The 24419-nt window shown below is 43.7% G+C and overlaps 1 protein-coding gene and 1 pseudogene across 4 annotated transcripts; both read right to left on the bottom strand.

Moving 5' to 3' along the window:
• Window positions 1-1141: 1141 nt before the first annotated feature.
• LOC106607265 (serine/threonine-protein kinase tousled-like 2) lies at window positions 1142-14589 on the bottom strand. Of its 4 annotated transcripts, none has more exons than XM_014204059.2 (21): window positions 13955-14589; window positions 12744-12826; window positions 10749-10820; window positions 10568-10637; window positions 10393-10436; window positions 10201-10302; window positions 9920-10021; window positions 9655-9747; window positions 9337-9447; window positions 9068-9204; window positions 8769-8921; window positions 8610-8676; window positions 8403-8500; window positions 8239-8320; window positions 7944-8035; window positions 7745-7834; window positions 7214-7383; window positions 2993-3131; window positions 2781-2892; window positions 2542-2649; window positions 1142-2340 (listed from the first exon to the last, which is right to left on the bottom strand). In XM_014204059.2, the coding sequence occupies exons 2-21, from the start codon at window positions 12822-12824 to the stop codon at window positions 2167-2169; spliced, it is 2097 nt and encodes a 698-aa protein (XP_014059534.1). In that variant the 5' UTR covers window positions 12825-12826; window positions 13955-14589; the 3' UTR covers window positions 1142-2166. The 4 variants fall into 4 exon arrangements, with proteins under 4 accessions (XP_014059534.1, XP_014059535.1, XP_014059537.1 ...); XM_014204060.2 differs by having other exon boundaries at window positions 14017-14589; XM_014204062.2 differs by lacking the exon at window positions 10201-10302.
• Window positions 14590-14721: 132 nt separating this feature from the next.
• LOC106607230 (tRNA N(3)-methylcytidine methyltransferase METTL2-like) lies at window positions 14722-22501 on the bottom strand (annotated as a pseudogene).
• Window positions 22502-24419: the final 1918 nt, after the last annotated feature.

The following is a 24419-nucleotide window of genomic DNA, read 5'->3' as shown; positions in this document are numbered from 1 at the left end:
AAGCCATTGCTCCAAAACCGCCATAAAAAAGCCAGACTATGGTTTGCAACTGCACATGGGGACAAAGATCGTACTTTTTGGAGAAATGTCCTCTGGTCTGATGAAACAAAAATAGAACTGTTTGGCCATAATGACCATTGTTATGTTTGGAGGAAAAAGGAAAATGCTTGCAAGCTGAAGAACACCATCCCAACCCTGAAGCAAGGTTGTGAGTGCACTTCACAAAATAGATGGCATCATGAGGGGGGAAATTATGTGGATATATTGAAGCAACATCAGACAACAGTCAGGGAGTTAAAGCTTGGTTGCAAATGAGTCTTCCAAGTGGACAATGACCCCAAGCATACTTCCAATGTTGTGGAAAAAATGGTTAAGGACAACAAAGTCAAGGTATTGGAGTGGCCATCACAAAGCCCTGACCTCAATCCCATAGAAAATATGTGGGCAGAACTGAAAAAGTGTGTGCAAACAAGGAGGCCTACAAACCTGACTCAGTAACACCAGCTCTGTCAGGAGGAATGGGCCAAAATTCACCCAACTTATTGTGGGAAGCATGTGGAAGGCTACCTGTTTAACTTGGGTAAAACGTTTCAATTTAAAGGTCAATGCTACCAAATACTAATTGAGCGTATGTAAACTTCTGACCCACTGGGAATGTGATGAAAGAAATAAAAGCTGAAATAAATCATTCTCTCTACTATTATTCTGACATTTCACATTCTTAAAATAAAGTGGTGATCCTAACTGACCTAAGAGAGGGAATTTTTACTTGGATTAAATGTCAGGAATTGTGAAAAACTGAGTTTAAATGTATTTGGCTAAGGTGTATGTAAACTTCTGACTTCAACTGTAGTCAGCTCTGGGATTCGAACCAGCGACCTTTCAGTTACTGGCCCAACGCTCTTAACCCCTGGACTACCTGCCTCCCCTTCAAAGATGTTCTTGATTATTTTAGTTTTTCCTCGATAGACCTTCTCCAGCTGTTCCTGGGTCTTCCCAGTTTCCTTTTCCCCCTGGAACCTCCAGGTTACAGATAGTAGATATTACACAAGGGTGCTTTTGATGTAGAGAAATGAGCTTGCCGAGCGTTCTGAGAGTAAACAACCCAACCAGAACCAAACCCCCACAAACACTCAGATCGCACAGTTTAACCAATTGTATTTAATGGGTTATGCAATTCTCTGCTAAGGCCCAATCTCCTCCCAACAGTACAGTACAATACAATGAGTAAACCAGTCCCTTGCATTTCATTGGCAAAAAATTCAATAAAACAGACCTAAATAAATATGTGTTTTCATGAAGGGGCAATTACTAAAAAGAGAACAGGGCAAAAAACAAAAGAAAACAAATTTAAAAACCACCAATTTCTTTTTTTCCTTAGAACTTGGAAAATGTAAAAGTAACAATTCTTAAAAAAGGGACCATTCATTCATTTTCCACGTCATACAACACAACTAGAACCAATATAAAAACTGCAGCGGAACAGTGCCACCATCTGGAAGTCTTAAGCTTTGGTCACAGGATTTAAAACAGACCAGGGGGGGTATGTCTCCCTTCAAAAACTACCTGGACCCAGGAGAGTGGCTTAAATGAATGAACGCCATAAGTCTTGTTCAGGTCCAGTCTAAAGGCAGGCTAGACTGGTACTGTCAGTCAGGGGATTGGGTTGGATGACAACCAAAGCATTTATCAAAGGAGAACCCAGAGCATCTGGGACGACTCCGAGGCATGGTGTGTATGAGATGGAAAACAGGCCCTTCCATTTCTCAACGCTAACGCAGCCCTGTTCCATTATTTTCATCTTAAAATTGTTGAATTTTCCCATTTCTCATTAGCTCAGTGCCATGCCCCCCTCACTGTGGGGGGACCCTAGGGCTTTGACCCCCAGAACAACACCACCCCTCAGGGGAGGGAGAGACAGGGAAGCTGGGTGGGTGGATATGGGGGATGGAGGGCTCCAAGTTGCAGTTGGAACACTGATTACCCCACCCCTCCACCTCACCCATGATTCCTCACACTCCCCCTGCCTGCACCCCAGACGTTTCCCTGGGGTGCTGAGCCCATGGCGGGACATAGCAGGATGGTAAGTGGTGAGGGGGCTGAATCAGGCAGCCACCCCCACCTCCACCTTCCACTCAGGTCAGTCAGTCAGTTCATAGTGAGGGCTCAGTTTGAGGCGCTGCTGTTGGAGGAGCTGGAGGTGGAGGGTATAGCCGTGCCAGAGGCCCCGGACGTGGCCACAGACTTGCGGATGTGAGGCATGAGGAAGGGGTCACTAGCTAGCTGGTGCACATCGATACGGTCCTCCTTCCGGTAGACCAGACAGCGCCTTATAAAGGCCTGGAGAGAGATGAGGGGACATTTAGAGACGTTGTGACAGGGGAAGAGTTTGTGTACAGATGAGAAAGGGATGGATGTGTAAAGTAACAGACCAGTGAAAGAGGGCTGGAGAAACAACATCAGGTGAGGAAGAATTTAAGGAATGGACTAACAAATGACAGAAAGGTGAGGGAAGGACAGACAGAAAAAAACAAGCAGTACCTTAGCTTCTGGGGTGACTACTGGTTTGGGGGGAAACTGCACCTCTGTTGCCTTCAGTATGGTGTTCTCCTGCAGGATGTCCTGTTGAGACTGGTTATGGCCAAAGGGCTGGAGGGGAAGACAAAGAAAGAGAAAAAAAGGCAAAAGTTAGCAACACAAAACATCCTCATCTCTTAATGGAATATAAAGAGTACGAATACAATTCTGAGGAGTTAGTAGTGTGTGCGTGCTTGCATTACCTTGCGTCCATACAGAGCCTGGTAGAAGATGACTCCCACTGACCACACGTCCACCTTGTTGGAGATTTTAGGAGGCTCTTTACCCACCACAAAGCATTCTGGGGGAAGGTACCTGCAAGGGAAGATCATTTATTAGAGCAACACTCTTTCCACAATAACAATCATCCAAACAAGACAGTCATTCTGTCGTTGTAGTTTGTGCGGCGCTTCACCAGTAGGTCCCTGCACCCTGCGAGGTCAGCTCCATCCCGTCCACTGAGTTGTAGCTGTCGTCGTCCATGATCTTGGACAGGCCGAAGTCGGTGATCTTGATCTCCCCACAGGCTGTGCCATTCACCAGGAGGATGTTGCCTGAGGAAAAGACAAGTCAGAGGTCAAGACAAAAAAAGGTCATAATGAACATTTCTCAGTAATATGTGGTCAAGACTGGTTTATAAATTGGTCTAACGATGTGTCTGTAGACAATTCGAATGCGACAAGTTTCGCTGGTCCAAACAACATTTCATTTATACTCCAGTGGAATGTCTATAGACCGTCACTGAGACACTTCAGTTTCGTTGTCGCAGACCGATGAAAAAGTGTGTTGTCATGGTTACGAGCAAGTTGAAAAAATATATACGTTAGAATGCCCTGCATTTAATACGTCACACTCGCAACCGTAAGCTATTTTCTGTACTTAGCTTGCCATTACCTTGAAAAATGATCTTGTTGTGAGTTTACTTTCCTGTAATAATTAATAAAAATGTACTAAAAGGTAGCCTAGTGGTTAGAGCGTTGGGCCAGTAACCGAAAGGTTGCTGGCTTGAATCCCTGAGCTGACAAGGTAAAAATCTGTCGTTCTGCCCCTGAGCAAGGCAGTTAACCCACAGTTCCCCAAATGCCGAAGACGTGGATGTCGATTATGGCAGCCCCATGCACCTCTCCTTTCACAGGGGTTGGGTTAAATGCGGAAGACACATTTCAGTTGAATACATTCAGTTGTACAACTAACTAGGTATCCACCTTTCCCTAAAAAGATGTCAGCTATGCTCTGGTCATTATTTTAACTTCCTACCTTTTAACACGCTAGAAACTAACCAAAACATTGTTTCTAAAGTTGCTTTTAGTTGTCTGGTTTGCTAGATTAACATATATCAAATTAATGGATGGGTTAATCGGTGTTAAAATACACCAGTTATGCTATTTGGACCACCAGGCTGCTGTCATGCATATCATAACAACAACGACAAGTTTGATGGTCGGACAACGATAGAACGTTCAGGATGTCACTGCGACGACAGCCTACAGACGGTCGATGTCGATAGACCAACTGTAAACCAGCCTTAAGAGTCAAAAGTTATAACTGAGTGAAGGGTCTTGTCTCGTTTTAGTCTGCTGTAATCGTTTCAACTTGCTTCACACGTAGAGTACCAGTCAAAAGTTAGACACACCTACTAAAGGGTGTTTCTTTATTTGACTATTTTCTACATTGTAGAATAATAGTGAAGACATCAAAACTATGAAATAACACACATGGAATCATGTATTAACCAAAAAACTAATCAAATCAAAACACATTTTATATTTGAGATTCTTCAAAGCAACCACCCTTTGCCTTAATGACAGCTTTGCACACTCTTGGCATTCTCTCAACCAGCTTCATGAGGTAGTCACCTGGAATGCATTTCAATTAACAGGTGTGCCTTGTTAAAAGGTAATTTGTGGAATTTCTTTCCTTCTTAATGCGTTTGAGCCTATCAGTTGTGTTGTGACAAGGTAGGGGTGGTATACAGAAAACCCTATTTGGTAAAAGACCCAAGTCCATTTTATGGCAAGAACAGCTCAAATAAGCAAAGAGAAATGACAGTCCATCATTACTTTAAGACATGAAGGTCAGTCAATCCGGAACATTTCAAGAACTTTAAATGTTTCTTCAAGTGCAGTCGCAAAAACCACCAAATGCTATGACGAAACTGGCTCTCATGAGGACCGCCACAGGAAAGGAAGAACCAGAGTTACCTCTGCTGCAGAGGATAAGTTCATTAGTTACAAGCCTCTGAAATTGCAGCCCAAATAAATACTTCAGAGAGTAACAGACACATCTCAACATCAACTGTTGACAGGAGAGTGCGTGAATCAGGCCTTCATGGTCAAATTGCTGCAAAGAAACCACTACTAAAGGACGCCAATAAGAAGAAGAGACTTGCTTGGGCGGCCAAGAAACACGAGCAATGGACATTAGACTAGTGGAAATCTGTCCTTTTGGTCTGATGAGGCCAAATTTGAGATTTTTGGTTCCGACCTCCGTGTCTTTGTGAGACGCAGAGTAGATGAATGGATGATCTCTGCATGTGTGGTTCCCACCATGAAGCATGGAGGAGGTGGTGTGATGTTTTTTTGCTGGTGACACTGTCTGCGATTTATTTATAATTCAAGGGACACTTAACTAGCATGGCTATAACAGCATTCTGCAGCGATACGCCATCCCATCTGGTTTGTGCTTAGTGGGACTAGCATTTGTTTTTCAACAGGACAATGACCGTACACACCGCCAGGCTGTGTAAGGGCTATTTGTCCAGTAAGGAGAGTGATGGAGTGCTGCATCAGATGACCTGACCTCCACAATCACCTGACCTCAACCCAATTGAGATGGTTTGGGATAAGTTGGACCGCAGAGTGAAGGAAAAGCAGCCAAGAAGTGCTCAGCATATGTGGGAACTCCTTCAAGACTGTTGGAAAAGCATTCCAGGTTAAGCTGGTTGAGAGAATGCCAGGAGTGTGCAAAGCTGTCATCAAGGCAAAGGGTGGCTACTTTAAATAATTTGCTTAACCTGTTAGGGCTAGGGGGCAGTATTTGCACGGCTGGATAAAAAAATTTACCCGATTTAATCTGGTTACTAATCCTACCCAGTAACTAGAATATGCATATACTTATTATATATGGATAGAAAACACCCTAAAGTTTCTAAAACTGTTTGAATGGTGTCTGTGAGTATAACAGAACTCATTTGGCAGGCAAAACCCTGAGACATTTTCTGACGGGAAGTGGATACCTGATGTGTTGTATTACCTTTAAACCTATGCCATTGAAAAACACAGGGGCTGAGGAATATTTTGGCACTTCCTATTGCTTCCACTAGATGTCACCAGCCTTTACAAAGTGTTTTGAGTCTTCTGGAGGGAGATCTGACCGAACAAGAGCCATGGAACGATGATGGCCCATTAGACACCTGGCGCGCGAGTTCATGTTGGGTACCCTCGTTCCAATACGTTATAAAAGAGAATGCATTCGTCCACCTTGAATATTATTCATGTTCTGGTTAAAAAAGGCCCTAATGATTTATGCTATACAACGTTTGACATGTTTGAACGAACGTAAATATATTTTTTCCCCTCGGGCTTAGATCATGTGCTAACAAGACGGAGATTTTTGGACATAAATGATGAGCTTTTTTGAACAAAACTACATTCGTTATGGACCTGTGATACCTGGAAGTGACATCTGATGAAGAGAATCAAAGGTAATGGATTATTTACATAGTATTTTCGATTTTAGATCTCCCCAACATGACGGCTAGTCTGTATCGCAACGCGTATCTTTCTGGGCGCAGTGCTCAGATTGTTGCAAAGTGTGATTTCCCAGTAAGGTTATTTTTAAATCTGGCAAGTTGATTGCGTTCATGAGATGTAAATCTATAATTCTTTAAATGACAATATAATATTTTACCAATGTTTTCTAATTTTAATTATTTAATTTGTGGTGCTGACTTGACTGCCGGTTATTGGAGGGAAACGATTTCCTCAACATCAATGCCATAGTAAAACGCTGTTTTTGGATATAAATATGAACTTGATAGAACTAAAAATGCATGCATTGTCTAACATAATGTCCTAGGAGTGTCATCTGATGGAGATTGTAAAAGGTTAGTGCATCATTTTAGCTGGTTTTATGGTTTTGGTGACCCTGTCTTTGAATTGACAAAACATTACACACAACTCTTGTAAATGTACTGTCCTAACATACTCTAAATTTATGCTTTCGCCGTAAAACCTTTTTGAAATCGTAAAACGTGGTTAGATTAAGGAGATGTTTATCTTTCAAAGGGTGTAAAATAGTTGTATGTTTGAAAAATTTGAATTTTGACATTTATTTGGATTCAAATTTGCCGCTCTTGAAATGCACCTGCTGTTGATGGAGTGCACCACGGGTGGGACGCTTGCGTCCCACCTAGCCCATAGAGGTTAACACTTTTTTGGTTACTACATGATTCCATATGTGTTATTTCATTGTTTTGATGTCTTCACTATTATTCTACAATGTTGAAAATAGTAAAAATAAAGAAAAACCCTGGAATGAGTAGGTGTGTACAAACTTTTGACTGGTACTATAAGTGATCGCATCAGTGTTGACCTGGTACTAAGTGTCCGTGCGATTCGTTGCTGTGTGTACCCACCAGGTTTGAGGTCGTAGTGAATGATGGGTGGGCGGATCTCGTTGAGGTACTTGAGGGCGTTGACCATCTGCATGATGATGGAGCGGCCCTCCTTCTCCGACATCAGCTTGTGCTGCTTCAGGTAGAAGTCCAGGTCGTTCCCTTCACAGTACTCTAGAACCGTACAGAACCTGGAACACAACGAGACAGAGGAACCCACGGTGAGGTAGTGTTTTAATCTCGAACCGTACAGACCCTGGGACATAACGAGAGAGAGGATGTGGTACTGTCAAGCTCTAGAAACGCACAGAACCTAGAACAATGACAGTGCAATCAGCTGTGTGGTACTGTTTTAGTTTAGAAACCGTACAGAGCCTGTTCCACAACGAGAGACAAAGGAACCAACTGTGAGGTAGTGTTTCAAAACAGTAGGATACAGAGCTGAAAGACAAAAATATCACCGGAACTAGAAACCCCCCAAAATCTCAAGTTCTATTCCAAAGATGTGTTGGATATGTTCTGCTGCTGTTTGGGGGGGGGGGGGCGACTTACGAATCTGTGTCGAGTGAAAAGTAGTCGTACAGTTTGACTATCCGTGGGTGGTCCAGCTCCTTATGGATTCTATACTCTCGACATGCGTGTCTGAAAAAGAGACCACGATAATCTCCAATGTTAATACCAAAGTGCTTTTGTTACCCGTATCACTCTGAGAAAAAAGGTGTCCGTCTATGATAAGAACACAGGAACTCACTTGTGGTAGTTCTCTTTCTTCTCGTCCCTCCAGTTCTTGTTCAACTGGTGGATTTTGACTGCAACGTATCTCTGCTCCGTTAGGTCAAAGGCCTTCAAACGTGAGAGACATGACATCAATTACAAATAAATAATTATTCTTTATCATATCTGTGCGAAACCTGGCACCAATATGAAACCTTGGCACCGACTTAAAAAATCTTTTAGACTATGTAGTCACTGTACTTAGTTCAATGGGTATACAACTATGCATTTGACCATGATGACAAAAGGTCAGTTCCAATGAGTGCCCTCACCTTGTAAACTTCACTGAAGCCACCTCGGCCTAGTAAGTAGAGCAGTAGGTACCGGTCGTTTAGCGTTGGGTGGTCTTTGAACCTGTTGCGGAAATCAGACATATTTCGATTAAAAGTCAAACAGAGAGAACACAAATAAGAGAACACTGGTAGAGAGCACGTACGTGGAGTTATCCTCGTTGTGGATCCTCTTGAGCTCGCGGATGTGCAGGTTCCGTACTCGCTCCAACCTCTCCAGCTCAGCCTGGATCTCTGCCTCCTCCTGCAATACACAGCAAGCTTATTAGCAACTTTTACAGGAACCAACAGATAAACAGTACACAAACTATATACACAAAATATAGAAACATTGCAGGTAAACAGCACACCACCTTCTTGAGATGGCCCAGTCTTAGTTTGAAAATCTCCTCTTGCTCGTGATACTCGGCCTGAGATAACCTGGAAGAAGAAGAAACTCACCATCACAAACAGAAGGAAACCTGGGAAAATGTATGCATTTAAACAGAGAGGGGAAGAGGCGGGGTACGTACGCGTCGCTCTCGGCACCGTTGGCCTTGCTCTTGCGTTTGTTCTGCTCCAGGCTAAGGGGCGGGGTTTGGGCCATTGAGGGGGGTTTCCTCTTGGCTAGGGCCTTCCTCTGTCTCTCTATGTCCTCTCGCTGGGAGTTGATCCTCTCCTGTTGCCTAGAGACGAGACACAGACAGACAGGTGACGGGGAGGGTCAGTGCTGGTGTGAAAGAGAGAAAGATTAAAAACAACAGAAGGTAGAGAGGAGGAGTATGAAGGAGGATGAGATGCAGAGTGAGAGAGGCTTTTGAGTAACCCTTACTTGATAAGGTTCTGAAAGGCATATCCATCGGTCCACTGTTCTGTGAATGAGGCACCATGTCGGACGGTGGTGAAGTGACCCAGACGAAGACGGTCCTGCATGCTCTTGTCGCGACATGCCATCTTCTCCTGCTTCGACTGGGGGGAGAGAAGACACACACACACACACACGTTATACTTGGGGAAAGCTAGTCCTTGGTCAAGAAAATAGACATGGGTTACGGTATTCTAGACTCCCAAGCCTGTTGTAGGGACAGAGGGAGAACTCACTTTCTCAATCAGCAGCTTCTTGCTCATGGTCACACATTTGTTCAAGCGTTCTTTGTACCGCTCCAGCATCCTCTGCTGCTCATCCAACTGCCTTCGAAGGTCACAGTTCGCCTGAAACAGAACGGGTCAAAATCCTATTAATTAATAATCCTTTTAAATGAAACAAAGCTGTTTTAAAATGTCAGTTAGTAGTTTCCGAAGAGATCTGTTTCCATGTCTGGAGCATAATGCTGTCTCAGGACGAGGCCCACAACACGCTATTCCATTAGAAGACAGAATGGGAAAACAAGGGCGCGTTGATGGCAGATGTGTTCCCACCCGCAGTAAGTCATCTATCCTCCCCTCCTTCTTCTCCAGGTCCGAGTTCTTGTTGTTCTCCATAGCAGTTAGCTTCTCTACCGTCAGGTCAGACTGCAGGAGGAGAACCAGAGGACGAGAAAGAGAGACGATGTCAAACAGTCATTAGAGACAAGGAGACGTGTCATATAATACTGGAGTTATTACAGACATCACCAGTGCTCTGTGTGTGTGTGTGTGGGTTTGTGTGTGTGTGTCTGTACAGATGGTGTAAGGTAACAGCTACCTGTGTGGCTTTGTGGTTCATGTAGAGGGAGACAGGCTTTAGGGAACAGGATGAGTGCTCTGTGTTGGCTGAACCCATAGAGGACGGGCTGCCCTGCTGCATCTGGGATACAAAGACATCCACACATACCACTAACATCATGTCATGGACCACAGTAACATTCTGCTTTGCATTCAGGTCAGTTTGAAGGACACGATAGGTTCGTTAGGAATGGGGGGAGAGAAAAGGCACGGTGAAAAAGGAGACGGAAAAAGAAAGGAGAGGTGAGGGAGCATGCTCACAGTGCCTGGGGGGTTGGAGAGGGAGTGATGTTGTGGGGAGGAGCGGACAACTGGAGGGAGACTCCTGGCAGGACTGGTACCAGGACCACTACCACCCACAAACTGACAGATTTAATGGAAAAGTCAGAAGAAGGGCTAAGGAATTCAAAGCTATGGATGAGTCTTGCCAAAAAGTGTGTCTTGCACACTCACCTCAAAATAATCACTAATTTTCTGTCCTCTTGCTCCTCCTTTCCCTGGAGAAGAGGGGGAAAAAAGGCTGAAAATCTGTGGGCCGTTGATATATTCTGACAACAAAATGGCCGCCGGCAAGGCACGACTGAGGTGAATGAGAGAGATCACGGAGGAAGGGAGACAGACATCTCACCTTGGCTGCCGTCGTATGGCTCTGCTTTCCTCTTCCTCGTTCTCTGGTCGTTGGGCTTTTTCTCTGGGGTCTGGAAAACGAGTAGGAGAAACACATTGTACTTTATGACAATGGAAGATGCATAAAATATCATATAACAAGAGTGAAAAGATTTATGGCGCCACTGCTGTGGGACACTGACCTCCAGCTCTTTGTCACTGAGAGAGCCCACGCTGCACAGGCTCTGATTGGACGACTCATTGTGGCCTGAACCCTGTTCAAAACAAACAAACCCACACAATTACACGTCAGACAAAGAGTGGAAGGATATGCCAAGGGCTCGGAGGGACTAAACTTAATTCACAGTTAAACCAGGGGATGTGGAAGAGGAAGTGTGGAAGAGAGGGATGGGGATTATGCTTTCTGCTTTCATTTGACTGACTGTTTCTCCCCATGGCTACTCTCTGGTGAACAGATACGGTGAGCGACTGAGAGAGAAAGAGAGAGCAGAAGAGAGTCGGAGAGGAATAGGGTTGAGCTAATATCATCACCATTCGTCTCCACACTGTGTACCTACCCTATCAATTCTAAATGTCTGTTGCCTAGATGACTCACTTTTGAATTCACCAGACTCTGCCATGTCAGAGAAATACACTTAGTCATTCTGGACACATAACGCGGCTCCCTCTAACTAAATTGAACCTGAAATTGCTGAACATCAGACATAACTAATGCAGGTGGGAGTAGGTCTCTCAATCTTTTTCTCCCTCACACTCTCGCCTTTCATTATTTCATCCTCTCCAGCCTTGTTCAAATCATTTTAAAATCCTACTACTCAGATAGGGTATTGGAGGGCTTTCAGTGTTTCCTTTGTATTCACTTAGCAGTGGCGCTGCTAAATGAAATACATTTTAAGGATGGACAGAATGTAGAAAATATAATTAACCTATATATTGTTATAGAATCTTTGAGAACTACAAATCCCCAAAATAAAAACTAGCTAGACAGTCAGGGAGAATCTAAAATTCCCAAAACAATTTATTTAATACTATTTTTGGAATGGCTAGATTACTGACGTGGCATGCAGGGTACATGCCAAGGGGCCCCGATTGGGGTCCCCATAGGTTATGTTCTAATGTTTAAGCATATGAACACAGAAATGCTTAGAATTGCAGGAAATTTGCTTTCCCACTGCAAAATTCTCTCAGCTCCATGGAAAATTGGATAGAACTGCAGGAAATTAGCTGAAAAACCGCACATTTCTCTTTGCCGCCAATTCTGGAGCGATTTAAGCCACGCCCACAACGCTTATAAGGCAGCTCAGGATGACTGATAGGGAGCAGAGCTTCAGGGCTGTTCAAGGTCGAGAGACACAGGTTGAGCTGCCCCCACCATATCCTGGGGCTTTCAGACCTATAACACCAGTGCAGGCTATACGTCTCATCTCTCTCTAGGCTAATACTTCCGTTCTCTCTCTCCCAGTCTTTCCACACACTGCAACTCTGTCAAACGGAACCTGGTCAGACGGGTTCGGCTGTGGCGTGACGCTTTAGCGGGAGCCGCCATTTTCTCTGCGACAGCACCATGCTCTGGGCTCAGTTCTGCCTACGGCTGGCATAGAGCCCAGTCCTGGCTCTCATTCACTCTCTGGGCTCCGGATCGCTTTCCACAAAGGCAGCTCTCTAAGATGGAGTCTACCTCAGCACCACCAGGCAGGACCTCTAATCAAACGCCAGAGCGCTACTGCCATAACATCTGGTCAGGGTTTCTACGCGTATGAGAGTGACAGGCATTCCTGCCCTTCCCTGCCCCACTTCCCCCTCCTGCCCGTTCCCTTCTTGGCAGCCCTCCGCACTTGCATATGCAGCCGCCACATCATGAGCCAGTAGGAGAGGATACCATATCACACCAGCCAACAAACACAGACACACAGCTCTACATTCTCAAGAGAGAGAGAGGCGGAGGGGGCTAGCCTGTCCCTGACCAAGCTCAACCAGAAATAGAGAATCAAACAAAGAAAGGGAGAAACAAAGAGAATGGGTGAGAGAGAGACAAAGACAGATATGATCCTGAAATAAAAGTTCACTACTGAGATCCTGTTGTCAGTCCTACATTAGAAGAAAGGGTGGAGCGGGAAAGGAGAAAGACCCTATATAGGCCTCTCTCATCTCCAACGATATAGTGTAGTAACACAGACCTTAGCCACGCCAACCCCAGTGAAGCGAGCCTCCAGCAGCTCCTGCCGTCGCGGGTCCAGGCTGTGCAGTTCTTCCATCATGGCTGGAGGGACAATGAGCAAGAAACACACAATTTGATATCAGATCTGTTTACTTTCCATAGCACAGACAAACATCATACAAAGTAAGAATACAATGGGTTGGAAATCCTCTGACAACAGCTTGAGGATTTAGTGACACAACCAGTTCAGGGTTGCCTATAGATGAACGTGTTGATGCATGCAACTATCAATTCGTAGAAACTGATAACCTCAGGAACACCTGTTTTTTTTATTAATCAAGTCACCACCACTGATTCCAACACAGAACTTGATCAACAACAAGAAATGAAGCAAAGACTAAACAGGCAAGAGCTGAGCATACTCTTGTGCTGACAAGGGACATTTCAGCAAATATGGTTTCAAAACTGTGATTACAGTACCGTGATAAGATTAGTGAATCTGATTGAGTCATTTTGCCACATACCTAACTAGCTAAGCAACGAAGCTGACAGTTTTGGCAAGAAGGGTCAGGCCAGCGACCAACCAACTTGTTAATAGTATATCAAATCAACTAGCTAGATAACTAACTAGCTACCTAGCTGATCAAAGAATACAGGCAGCTTGCCATCATCCACTTGCAGGGGACAAAATACTAACAATGAGAGTAACATGATAGACATCGTCATGACTCATGATCATGTGTTCATTACATTAGTTGACATGTGTCAATAATTCAGGTTCCCCCCTTGGCTAGTCTATGGGTATGGCTGCCTTGTTGGTGATGGCATTCCAAACATGTTTTTGTTGCTAAATGCTTGTTAGCTAGCTAGTTAACTACAGTAGCCAGCTAACGTCCGACGTTAGCCACCTGGTGCAGCTAACTAGTAACTAGCAAGTTGGTCAATTCGTTGGCAAATATGTCTGATAGGTAACTAAAGAAAACAGCATTTTATATTTCCAAATTATATCTACTTGCAAAATGGTCAATTTAAGGAGGGGGATAGATAACGTTACTAGGCTAAGGGTGATGGATAGCGACATGGCAAATGTCCGACTAACATGTAAGGTTAGCTAGCTAGCGTTAGCTAGCAAGCGTTAGCTACATGAAAACAGCTGTTTTTCAGGAATATTATGTCCCAACCCAAAGTTATGTTAGAAACAAAACAGAAATACAACTCGACCAAGGTTACCTCTTGTAATTATATTTTCCACGGGTCCAATCTTTTTTTGTCCAAGATTCTTGTCTCCCTACCTCGACACTGTCAGACGAGGCCTCATCCAAATCCCCGTTCTTTGGTGTTGATTTGTTACCAGTTAGGAGACGAGCGTCTGCTTGGCCCCCCAATAACGACGGATAGTTCCCTTCTCCGCCTAGTCCTGGGGTATCCCGAACCAGCCCTTCCGCACTCCCTACACCGGTATCCCCAGGTTCACATTCCTTTCTTCAAGGGCCGTACCATGCCTCTTTCGGGTATTCTAACCCTAACAATGACCATCACTTGCCCTTTTCATCGCGAATATGATCCAACAATGTGGGTATTTTGTGTTATAATGTTGTCCTCCGATCTGATATGTTCGGTCTAATTCTGTACTCAATCAGAACAAAGTTGGTGTTCGGCTTCACCTTCCTCGCCCTAGCAAACAATCTGTTACGGGAATTGTGTTGTTCCGATCATGTCAGTTTAATCTGGATTGGTTCGGTTTGTCTTTTTTTTAAATAATATAAACAATAATCGGTAAATCTCCTTTATTCTCGTGAGATTGTTCAAATTTGGCTTTCTACCTTCACCCCAACCACGCCTACCCCCAAAACCGACTGTAGACCAATTGAAATCGATTTACAAACTAGCTACACGCAATCTAAAACTGCCCATAACTTTTCAGGGAGACAGAAACGCAATCATCTTTTGAAATGTGAAGTGAAGGCAATTATCTGAAAGGAATCATGTGACAATGATGGGTTTACACATAGTTTTTTAATCATCTTGAAAGTGTTAATGTAAAATATTTTTTTACTCATACAGCACAATTAATCTACAATAAAGAATAATGGCAAACAGTCTGTCAAATGTAAACATTAGAACGTTTGGTTTCCAGACCTTTGTTCAGGTTTCATTAGCGCATCATCCTTTTCTATATGCCGTTTCTGAGCCAGAGCTGTGAAAACAAATGGCTGAGGGAACCCAATAGCAAAACATGTCTAATGCTTTGCACACACATCACCCCTCAATCCATCTCCAATTCTATCCATCCCTCCCAGGGGTTGCAGTCCCACATCTACCTCAGACACGAGTTCAATGATAAGCAGTGTTCTCAGTGTTCTCTCTGCCGTTCCTGGCTCACTCCTGTGTCTCTGGTGGTTGGGTATGAGGCTTGCAGTACTTGCATTGGATCCAGACACGGTACATGGTCAGCTGCTTGCCTCTGTTCACCTGCAGCCGCCGGTCCACCATGTTCTGGACCTTCTCCAGACCCGCTTCACTGAAGTAGTCATGTAGCTCATCTGGAGAGAGTTGTCATGGAGATATTATACACACACACACAAAAAAAGAGAGTGTCTAGTATCTGAGGTAGATGTGGGACTGCAACCCCTGGGAGGGATGGATAGAATTGGGATACCTCCATGAGACCATTGTGATGATGGACACCATGGAGATGGATTGAGGGGTGATGTGTGTGCAAAGCATTAGCCATGTTTTTTTACAAGACCATGGTGATTGCCTACGGAGCTGTGAAGGGAACGGCACCTCCATACCTTCAGGCTCTGATCAGGCCCTACACCCAAACAAGGGCACTGCGTTCATCCACCACTGGCCTGCTGGCCCCCCTACCTCTGAGGAAGCACAGTTCCCGCTCAGCCCAGTCAAAACTGTTCGCTGCTCTGGCACCCCAATGGTGGACCAAGCTCCCTCACGACGCCAGGACAGCGGAGTCAATCACCACCTTCCGGAGACACCTGAAACCCCACCTCTTTAAGGAATACCTAGGATAGGATAAAGTAATCCCCCCCCCCCCCCCTAAAAGATTTAGATGCACTATTGTAAAGTGGTTGTTCCACTGGATATCATAAGGTGAATGCACCATTTTGTAAGTCGCTCTGGATAAGAGCGTCTGCTAAATGACTTAAATGTAAATGTAAATGTTTTGCTATTGGGTTCCCTCAGCCATTTGTCTACACAGCTCTGGGTTCCCCCAGGTGCGTTTTTAAATACAAAACAGACTTGCAAATTACCACTGTTAAAAAGCAGTACATACTAGCCTTTTGATTTGATTTATTTATTACCTTGAGTGAAGAAATAGACTCGTGTTCCATCACCCCGGACATAAAAGTTCTGACAAACACCTTCCTGAAAAAGGAACATTCAATATTTTCCCCAAAACATGTACATATTGCTAATCACAACTTACAAGCATTTCGCTGCACACAAGCATTGCACTACACCCGCAATAACATCTGCTAAATATGTGACCAATATAATTCGATTCCACACAGTCCCACGCATGAGTGCCTGTGGTAACTAACCTTTCTTGAAGGGTAGCTGTGCCATGTCATAGCGCCCATAGTCCCTGAGCAGCAGCACTCCTCCAGGCTTCAGCAGCCGAGCCAGTCTGCTGATGGAGGCCTGCATCCGGACAGAGAAAAAGAAAAACATGGGAATTTGATTGCACTTCAATTTTCCCTATCGCACACATACACACGCACCCACACTTGCTTGTTGCCACACTCAAACACACACGTCACACAGGGGTGGCTCACTTGTCAGGATGCAGGGCTGAGAGCACGAAGATGAGCACTATAACATGGGTAAATAAATAGCTCCCTCAATCACCCAGGTCATGAACAAAGGCATAGCAGCGCCCGGGGTCATACTCTGAATTAGCCTGGTGGTGAAAGGGACAGGGGCGGAAATCCCGGGGGGGACACGACCCCCCCCATCCTGGGAAAAATATGATTTGTCCCCCCAATATATCACTGAAACATAACTATGTAATTTAAATAATATTAATAATACGCAATGAAAGCAATTGTGCTGATTATAGACACTTAATAGCGCGTTTTTAAGTTTCAAAAGATTGCGACCCCCCCGCCCTTTGCCTCACAATGGTTTGATCCACTGCCAGTTCCTTAGCTTGCTACGTAACTGCCGTGAGGTTCATCCAGTCAATTGCGCACACACACACACTAGCTGAATATGCAGAGCTAGCGCGCAAATATTAACTATTAAGCTAGCTAGTACCTATTCCATTTATGTGGAGTCATCAAAGATGGAATCAGCATGCAGATGATGTAAGTTAGTGCTTCAAAGTCCCTGTGATAAGGTTAGTGATAAACTGAAGTCCAAACTGAACTACACTCTCTTCTACCATTGTCTTAAATATATTTAATGGTCTCGTTGCAAAAGCTAAGTTGTCGCAAGGGAACTTTTATTTATTTATTTTATTTCACCTTTATTTAACCCGGGTAGCAAAGATTATAGCAAACACCACTGAAACTGAATTGGTGCTCGCTAGCTTTGCAAATTCAGCCATTGTTGGAAGCCAGCCAATATGAAACAAACTATTAAAATTACAAAAGGTTGCAGCATATGTTGTGTAAATGGTGAACTCATACAGCTGTCAACTCTTGTCATTTTAATCCATTTCACATTTGCTAGCTACCTTTTAGATCGAAGCCCATATAGAATGATTGAAGATGATAGAAGCCCATCTCCTACTGTAAATAACTTACACACTGTGTGTGTAGCCAGCCAGCCAGCCAGCCAGCCAGCCAGCCAGCCAGAAAAATGGCAGAAAAATAAGACGGACATCAGAGTATTTTTCAATACACCAAAACGCATAGTAAGAACCCTAGTAGCCTAATATCTCAAAGACTAGTTGATAAAATGTTCATAAGAAAGAAATGAAATTCTAATGGAAATGTTTCACAATGATGTCATTAGGCAGAGCAGGCAACAGATGGCACACAGACAGCAGAGTTGGGGACAGATAAGCAGGGACAGACTGGCAGAGACAGGGAGTCTCAGGTAAGTTTGTTGAGTCTTTGTTTGGCAACATTATGAAAGGTTCTACATTTTTTTGACTTGTAAAATAGGAACATAATTGGAAAATGCCATGGATACCCCCACTCTCAACTTAAACTGGTGACTGAACTAAGATTTGTTAAAGGCAATGGTATTGCTGTTGTGATTAGTTGTGTAGTTTTGGGTACCGGTAGTTAGGAGTACGGCAAACACCTTATTTCTTTGGTTCCTCAATATACATTTGCCATATTACAATGTAGGCTATGTGTTACAGCACTACTTTTGGTGTCCCCCTCAGGAATTGCTCTTGAGAAAATTTCATGTAATTGTCCCCTCCAAAGTGGATATCAGATTTTCGCCCCTGGAAAGGGACAAGATGAATGAATCTATTTATCAGCCAACTAATGACATCATCTATCAAGCATTTCTCCTTCTCACCTTGACCAGCTCTACAGCGGTGCTGGAGAAATCACAGCATTAGACAAAGAGCCCAGGGTCACTGTCACACACAAAGAAGACAGGGTCATGGAACATGGAGGTGCGAACAGGGTTGCATATAATACATATTGAGATCTGAATAGCAGATATACAGCATGTGCATACGAAGAGGGTAGTAGCTAGTATAAAAAGTCAAACTGATCAGGCTGCATACTGCATAATGGGACTGCTCAATACACGTGGTCCCAACCACCACTCACTTGTTGGTCTTCAGAATGGGAAAGACAGTGTTGCCAACAGCCAACCTATTGAATCAAACAAGGACTACTTTATGAACTGAGGGCCACATATACTTAGCTGGCCCCATATCTGTTTGTGCTCTTGCCAACTCTATTGCTCATTCTCACAACAAACATGTTTGACATTACAATGAGTGACAATGAGTTGGCATAACACAAACAGACTGGCACTCAAGCTAACATATGCTGCAGTCATACTATGATACAGTATTCCTCACCTCCAGTATGCAATACATGGCACTGGATCCAGGGAAGTCACCATCTAAAGGGGCCAGATGGGCGACTTCACTGCTTTGGCCCTGACTCTGTTCGAGACCATGTGGTTCACTGTCCTTAGCTCCACAGTCCTCAATACAGGAGTCCTGGTTGAGGCGACACTGTGGGGCCAGCTCAGGGAACTCTGAAGAGCCAGTGGCGGTCTTTGAAGAAGCGATTCTCATGGATGGTGTAGAATAAATTCCAGTACTTGTTCGCCCAACAGTCAAAGTCCTCTGTTCAAATGAGTGGAAGAGATGCAAATTGACTACTACATATACTATATCTTGTTCTGGTACTTACACTACATGACAAAAAGTATATGGACACCTGCTCGTTGAACATCTCATTCCAAAATCATGGGCATTAATATGGAGCTGGTCCCCCCTTTGCTGCTATAACAGCCTCCACTCTTCTGGGGAGGCTTTCCACTAGATGTTGGAACATTGCTGCGGGGACTTGCTTCCATTCAGCCACAAGAGCATTAGTGAGGTCGGGCGATTAGGCCTGGCTCGCAGTCAGCATTCCAATTCATCCCACAGGTGTTCGATAGGGTTGAGGTCAGGGCTCTGTGCAGGCCAGTCAAGTTCTTCCACACTGATCTTGACAAACCATTTCTGTATGGACCTCACTTTGTGCATGGGGCATTGTCATGCTGAAACAGGAAAGGGCCTTCCCCAAACTGTTGCCAAAGTTGGAAGCACAGAATCATCTAGAATGTAATTGTACACTGTAGCATTTATGATTTTCCTTCACTAGAATTAAGGGGCCTAGCCTGGACCATGAGAAACAGCTCCAGACACTTTATTCCTCTTCCACCAATGTGTCAGAGGAAACACCGTAAATCTGGCGACCGAAGTCAGCATGCATGCGCCTGGCCCGCCACAAGAGCGCGATGGGACAAGGACATCCCGACCGGCCAAACCCTCCCCTAACCCGGACGACACTTCAGTACTCAGCGGTCCAGTTCTGTGAGCTTGTGTGGTGTACCACTTCGCGGCTGAGCTGTTGTTGCTCCTAGACCTTTCCACTTCACAATAACAGCACTTACAGTTAACCGGGGCAGCTCTAGCAGGGCAGAAATTTGACGAACTGACTTGTTGGAAAGGTGGCATCCTATGACGGTGCCACATTGAAAGTCACTGAGCTCTTCAGTATGGCCATTCTACTGCCAATGTATGTCTATGGAGATTTCATGGCTGTGTGCTCAATTTTACACACCTGTCAGCAATGAATGTGGCTGAAATAGCCAAATCCAGTCATTTGAAGGGGTGTCCACATACATACTTTTGTTTATATAGTGTATCTAGCAGGCCTATGTATAGTTGTTTTTTTACCACTTATCAGCGTCTAGCGCTGAAATAATTGATACCACACTCTCGGGTGGTGAAACTGTTCCCACAATTGGTTACTGTCAATGGAAACACCCACCCCTCAACACCACCCACCTGCTCTCAAAGATTAATGGGGTGCAATGAGCCAACCTGAACTAAAATTTGGGCTTACAGGAGACATTCTCCTTTAAACCTAGGTAGCAGCCATTCAGCAGCTTTTGAAGCTTAAAGGGATACTTCAGGATTTTGGAAATGATGCCATTTATCTACTTTCCCAGAGTCAGATGCACTCTTGGATACCATTTTTATGTCTCTGAGTGCAGTTTGAAGGAAGTGGCTAACTAGCATTAGTGCAATGAGTGGAATTCTTTGGTAACTGCTAGCATGCTAGTAGATACCATAGACTTCCAGTCATGGTGATTACGCTAGTTAGCGATGGCTCACAAAACTCTCTCTTACTTCATTCACAATGGTTGCAGAGACATACAAATGGTATTCATTAGTTCATTTGACTCTGGGGAAGTAGATAAAGGGATGTCATTGCCAAAAAGCCAAAGTATCCCTTCTAATGTCAAAATACATTTGGCACTTACCAAAGAAAGAAGTTTCACTGAGCAACTATCGTCATTACTGCCCTAACCAAGAATTGTCTAAATAAAAAGTGACAAACAACTGAAAAAATGCCTTATATGGAAAGAATCTTGTTTTTGAGCAAGTGCTCATGTGCCAAATCCACCTCATTACTGCCACCTGAGATGTGTTTACAATGACGAGATGCTCATGTCTCCGCCCTAACAATGGGAGTTGTTGTCCCAAAGCCGGGAAAGCAGTAGACAAGCTTAGGTCCAAAATAAGCCAATTGAAACGTATTGGGCTTATATTTGGACTGATTTTGGCGAGAGTGAAACCTCTCGCTTCGTCTCTTCCTCTCTGATGCCACGCACAGATTGGCTGATCCAGTAGCAGGAAAGGGAATTGATTTTTATCACCTACAACAGTGTATGAACCTCATAATCTGTTGTTTCACCCACACTACACGGAATGCAATAATAGATTAAGTAGACAATATAGGGTACGTTTTTAGTGATTGCATATTTCAAGACTTTCTTTAGTGTATTTTAATTATGTTACTAATATTGCAGGAGGTGCAGAAGAGGTTGATTTAGATTATTTCCATTAAAGGCATTGGCCATGTTCGAGAGCATTAAAACTGCAATATATCATGGGTAAATTGTGACTGACTGATCTTCAAATAATAATGGGTCGTTACTTATGATGCAAGGTGATTTGTGGATCAGTCAGTCGAGACATTATATACAGATCTCTGATGGCAGTAACGAGGCAGATTTTTTTTCAGTTGCATGTAACTTATTTAGACCTTTTTTGGAAGTACATACTGTCTGGGACGGCAGCAATGATGATAGGAGTTTCACTGAGCAACTTTCTTTGGTAAATACCACATGTATTTTGACATTATTAAGCTTGAAAAGCTGGTGAATGGCAAGTTGAATGGATGCTTCTGGCCTTAAAGGAGGACGTCTCCTGTAAACCCAGATTCTGGTTCAGAACCAACCTTGCTTCTCTTGAGTGAGGGGCTGACTGTTTTCTTGGACCTTCTTCTTGGCAGCTGCCTCTTGCTCTTCTGTCCACTTCACATTGTCACTGAAAGTGAATGGGACACCAACACCACTAGAAACCAAGAGGAAGACATGCTACCCATGCCTAGTTCTGTTCTGTCCATATGTTAGCCCAATAATAGACTAATGAATCCTAAAGTTACTCCTCACAGTCCAAGAATCTTACATGTTCTGTTGAAAAGCAAATGTACACAAAGGTGATAGAAGACGCAGATAGTTAATCATCTGTTTTCGTAAACAAGCGCTGTAACATGTTAATATGGCCGTGTGGGAACCCTAACCCTATATAAAAAGCTGTGTAACAATTTAACCTTGTTTTGATTTCTCGCTGATATGACATGCAAGGTATTTATGCTTCCAAAGCCGTACCACAAGCGATGCATGTTTATGTTCAGACCAAGCCTTGGGGTTTTTAACAAAATACACATGTACAGAAGACACCTTCAGCACATGACTAATGTGTAATGGAACTGAGAGTCATGATCAATTCATGTGTGTAGTATGCATTCTAAAATACGAACCATGCGTTATGTTGAAACATTTGACGTGGGTCTGTCAGGAAACGGGTTCCGAACTGAGGTCTTTTCAGTTCTCCAGATGTGGATTCTGGTAATATTTGTTCCGTTTCAGTGATGTTTTGCTCCACTATCCCTCCCACAGTAACAGGAGCTGCCATGTTGAATTGACGCAACGGAAGGAATGTCCAGTGAAATTGAAGCAAAGACTACATTGTCAACGAGATATTCCACTATAGTCAGTAAATCAGCGTTGCCTGTGAGTACTCTGTTACACCAGTTGAGCGCGCCATAGTCCTACATTTGGCATTATGATCGAGAACGTGGTTGCTGGTGAGATCCCCGCGTGGGGATGAATGGAGGTAGGATGAAAGATGATGGCGGGCAAGGACAAAAGTGCAGTGTATGAATAAATATGGAGTGTGGGATTGCACAAACCTTCTGGAAGATCTGGTGAAGGAGAAGATGGTGGATAAGGGAAAAAGGGTATTATGTTTTGAGGGAATATGGAATTGAGGATTGCACAGAACTTTTGGAAGAGCTAGAGTAGGAAAGTGAACGTGAAGAGAGTGAGGGTGAATTCATTGTGGTGGCAGGTGCAGTGATGACCACCGAGAATAAGCTGAGTGTAGAGGGCAGCGGTTTGGTGAGGGAGGTTGGCGCCAAGTGCAAAAAGAGGGATACGTCCTATAGTAGCTCAGAGGTGGAACCTGACGAGTTTATGGATGTAGTACCTGAGCGTCCCAAGGATGAAAAGGATGATTCTGGCCAAGTGGGACTGAGATTTGTGGAGGGAATCAATCCTTGCATTTAGGCTAATCCATATGTGGTGTCAGGTTGTATGGAGAAAAGGTTGTGGACTGTTGAAAGTAACTCTGAGTGGAATAGTGATGATTTATTGTGTTTCCTCAGTCCAGAGGGAGTTGCGCTCTGGATCATGCAGTTAGGGACAGTAGGTGGTGGTGTATGCACCTAAAAGTTGGAATGCGCCCCGCCAACAAAATCCTTTAGAAGAAAAATAAGACTTTGCACCGCCCTCTGGAAATCCTTGGGATGTCCCTCTACTCAGCTAACATGTGGAATTGTTTTAAGATGGTTATACCAAGGATAATTCAGCTATTTGATTTAGAATTGTAGGACCCCTTTAGGTATCAAAAATAAATTAAAATAATTATTTGATGAAACATTGAATTTGGCCTGCTATTGGCCCATTGAAATGCATTGAATAACAGATTCATACATGGAAAAACAGATAGTGAAAAAGTCTAAACAAAGTTTGTTTTTAAGTGTCTGGGCTACCTTCAGACAAGTATTGTGTGGCTTGTGGGAATCCTAGAGCAAAACAACCGAGAAATTAATAATAGAAATGAATGTAACCAAATGATGGGAATTGCCTGTACATTAACTAGGCCTACTGGTTACATATGTAATGGGGAATTGATCAAAATTAACAAGGGGCAAGCAATTCACACAATGAATGTGCAAGAATTGGCGGGTGACAGTGGAGCACATTTTAAATTATAGTCGAGACACATTATCTTCACACATTCAAAATGCTTTTTACTAACAGCTGCAACTCAATAATCAGCTAAGCCTATTGCAACACTCACTGCCCAAATTGCTGGCTTCCCAAATAGCCATAGGCCTACACACGTGTGATTTGAAACAATCCACAACTATATATATAAAAAAGAAGCTAATGGTCCTCTATGGCTAAGTCAAGCTCTCTGGTAAAGTTCTTTTGAATTATTTTATTTAGACAGGGGTAATTATATACTTTTGACAAAACACCAATGTACTTTAGGGGTTAGCCAGCACCTTAGCAGTGCACTGTGCACCTGCCAATTTAACTTTTTAATTCGCAAGTGTCTGAAACCAGAGATCTGTATATAATTACGAGATGCTCATGTTACGGGTGGGTGAAGCGGCAACGGAGCTCTGAGCAACAGCTACATAGGCAGCGGAGTGAAAAGCTGCACATGCGCAGAAATCTCCGTATCTTTATCCATGGCAAATCGTGTTTGTACTGGTTTGCACTGTGTTATTGATACTCATTCAATTACAAACAATGTTATATATAAAAGCAAAACGCAAAAGCAGATCATTTTTTCTAAAATGTTTCTTAGCAGAGTGAAATTGCTATAAAAAAAAGACAG

The sequence above is a fragment of the Salmo salar genome, chromosome ssa06 (genome assembly GCF_905237065.1).
Source record: "Salmo salar chromosome ssa06, Ssal_v3.1, whole genome shotgun sequence".
Lineage (NCBI taxonomy): Eukaryota > Metazoa > Chordata > Actinopteri > Salmoniformes > Salmonidae > Salmo > Salmo salar.
This window is presented reverse-complemented; position numbering and strand designations above follow the sequence as displayed.

Excerpts from the sequence above, each read along its gene's own strand:
- LOC106607265 (XM_014204059.2), bottom strand. The coding sequence starts at position 12,824 with ATGATGGAAGAACTGCACAGCCTGGACCCGCGACGGCAGGAGCTGCTG. Across the intron at positions 10,437-10,567 it reads GCCATACGACGGCAGCCAAG|GGAAAGGAGGAGCAAGAGGA; the intron begins GTGAGATGTCTG and ends CCTCTTCTCCAG. Across the intron at positions 10,022-10,200 it reads TCTCCAACCCCCCAGGCACT|ATGCAGCAGGGCAGCCCGTC; the intron begins GTGAGCATGCTC and ends TTTGTATCCCAG.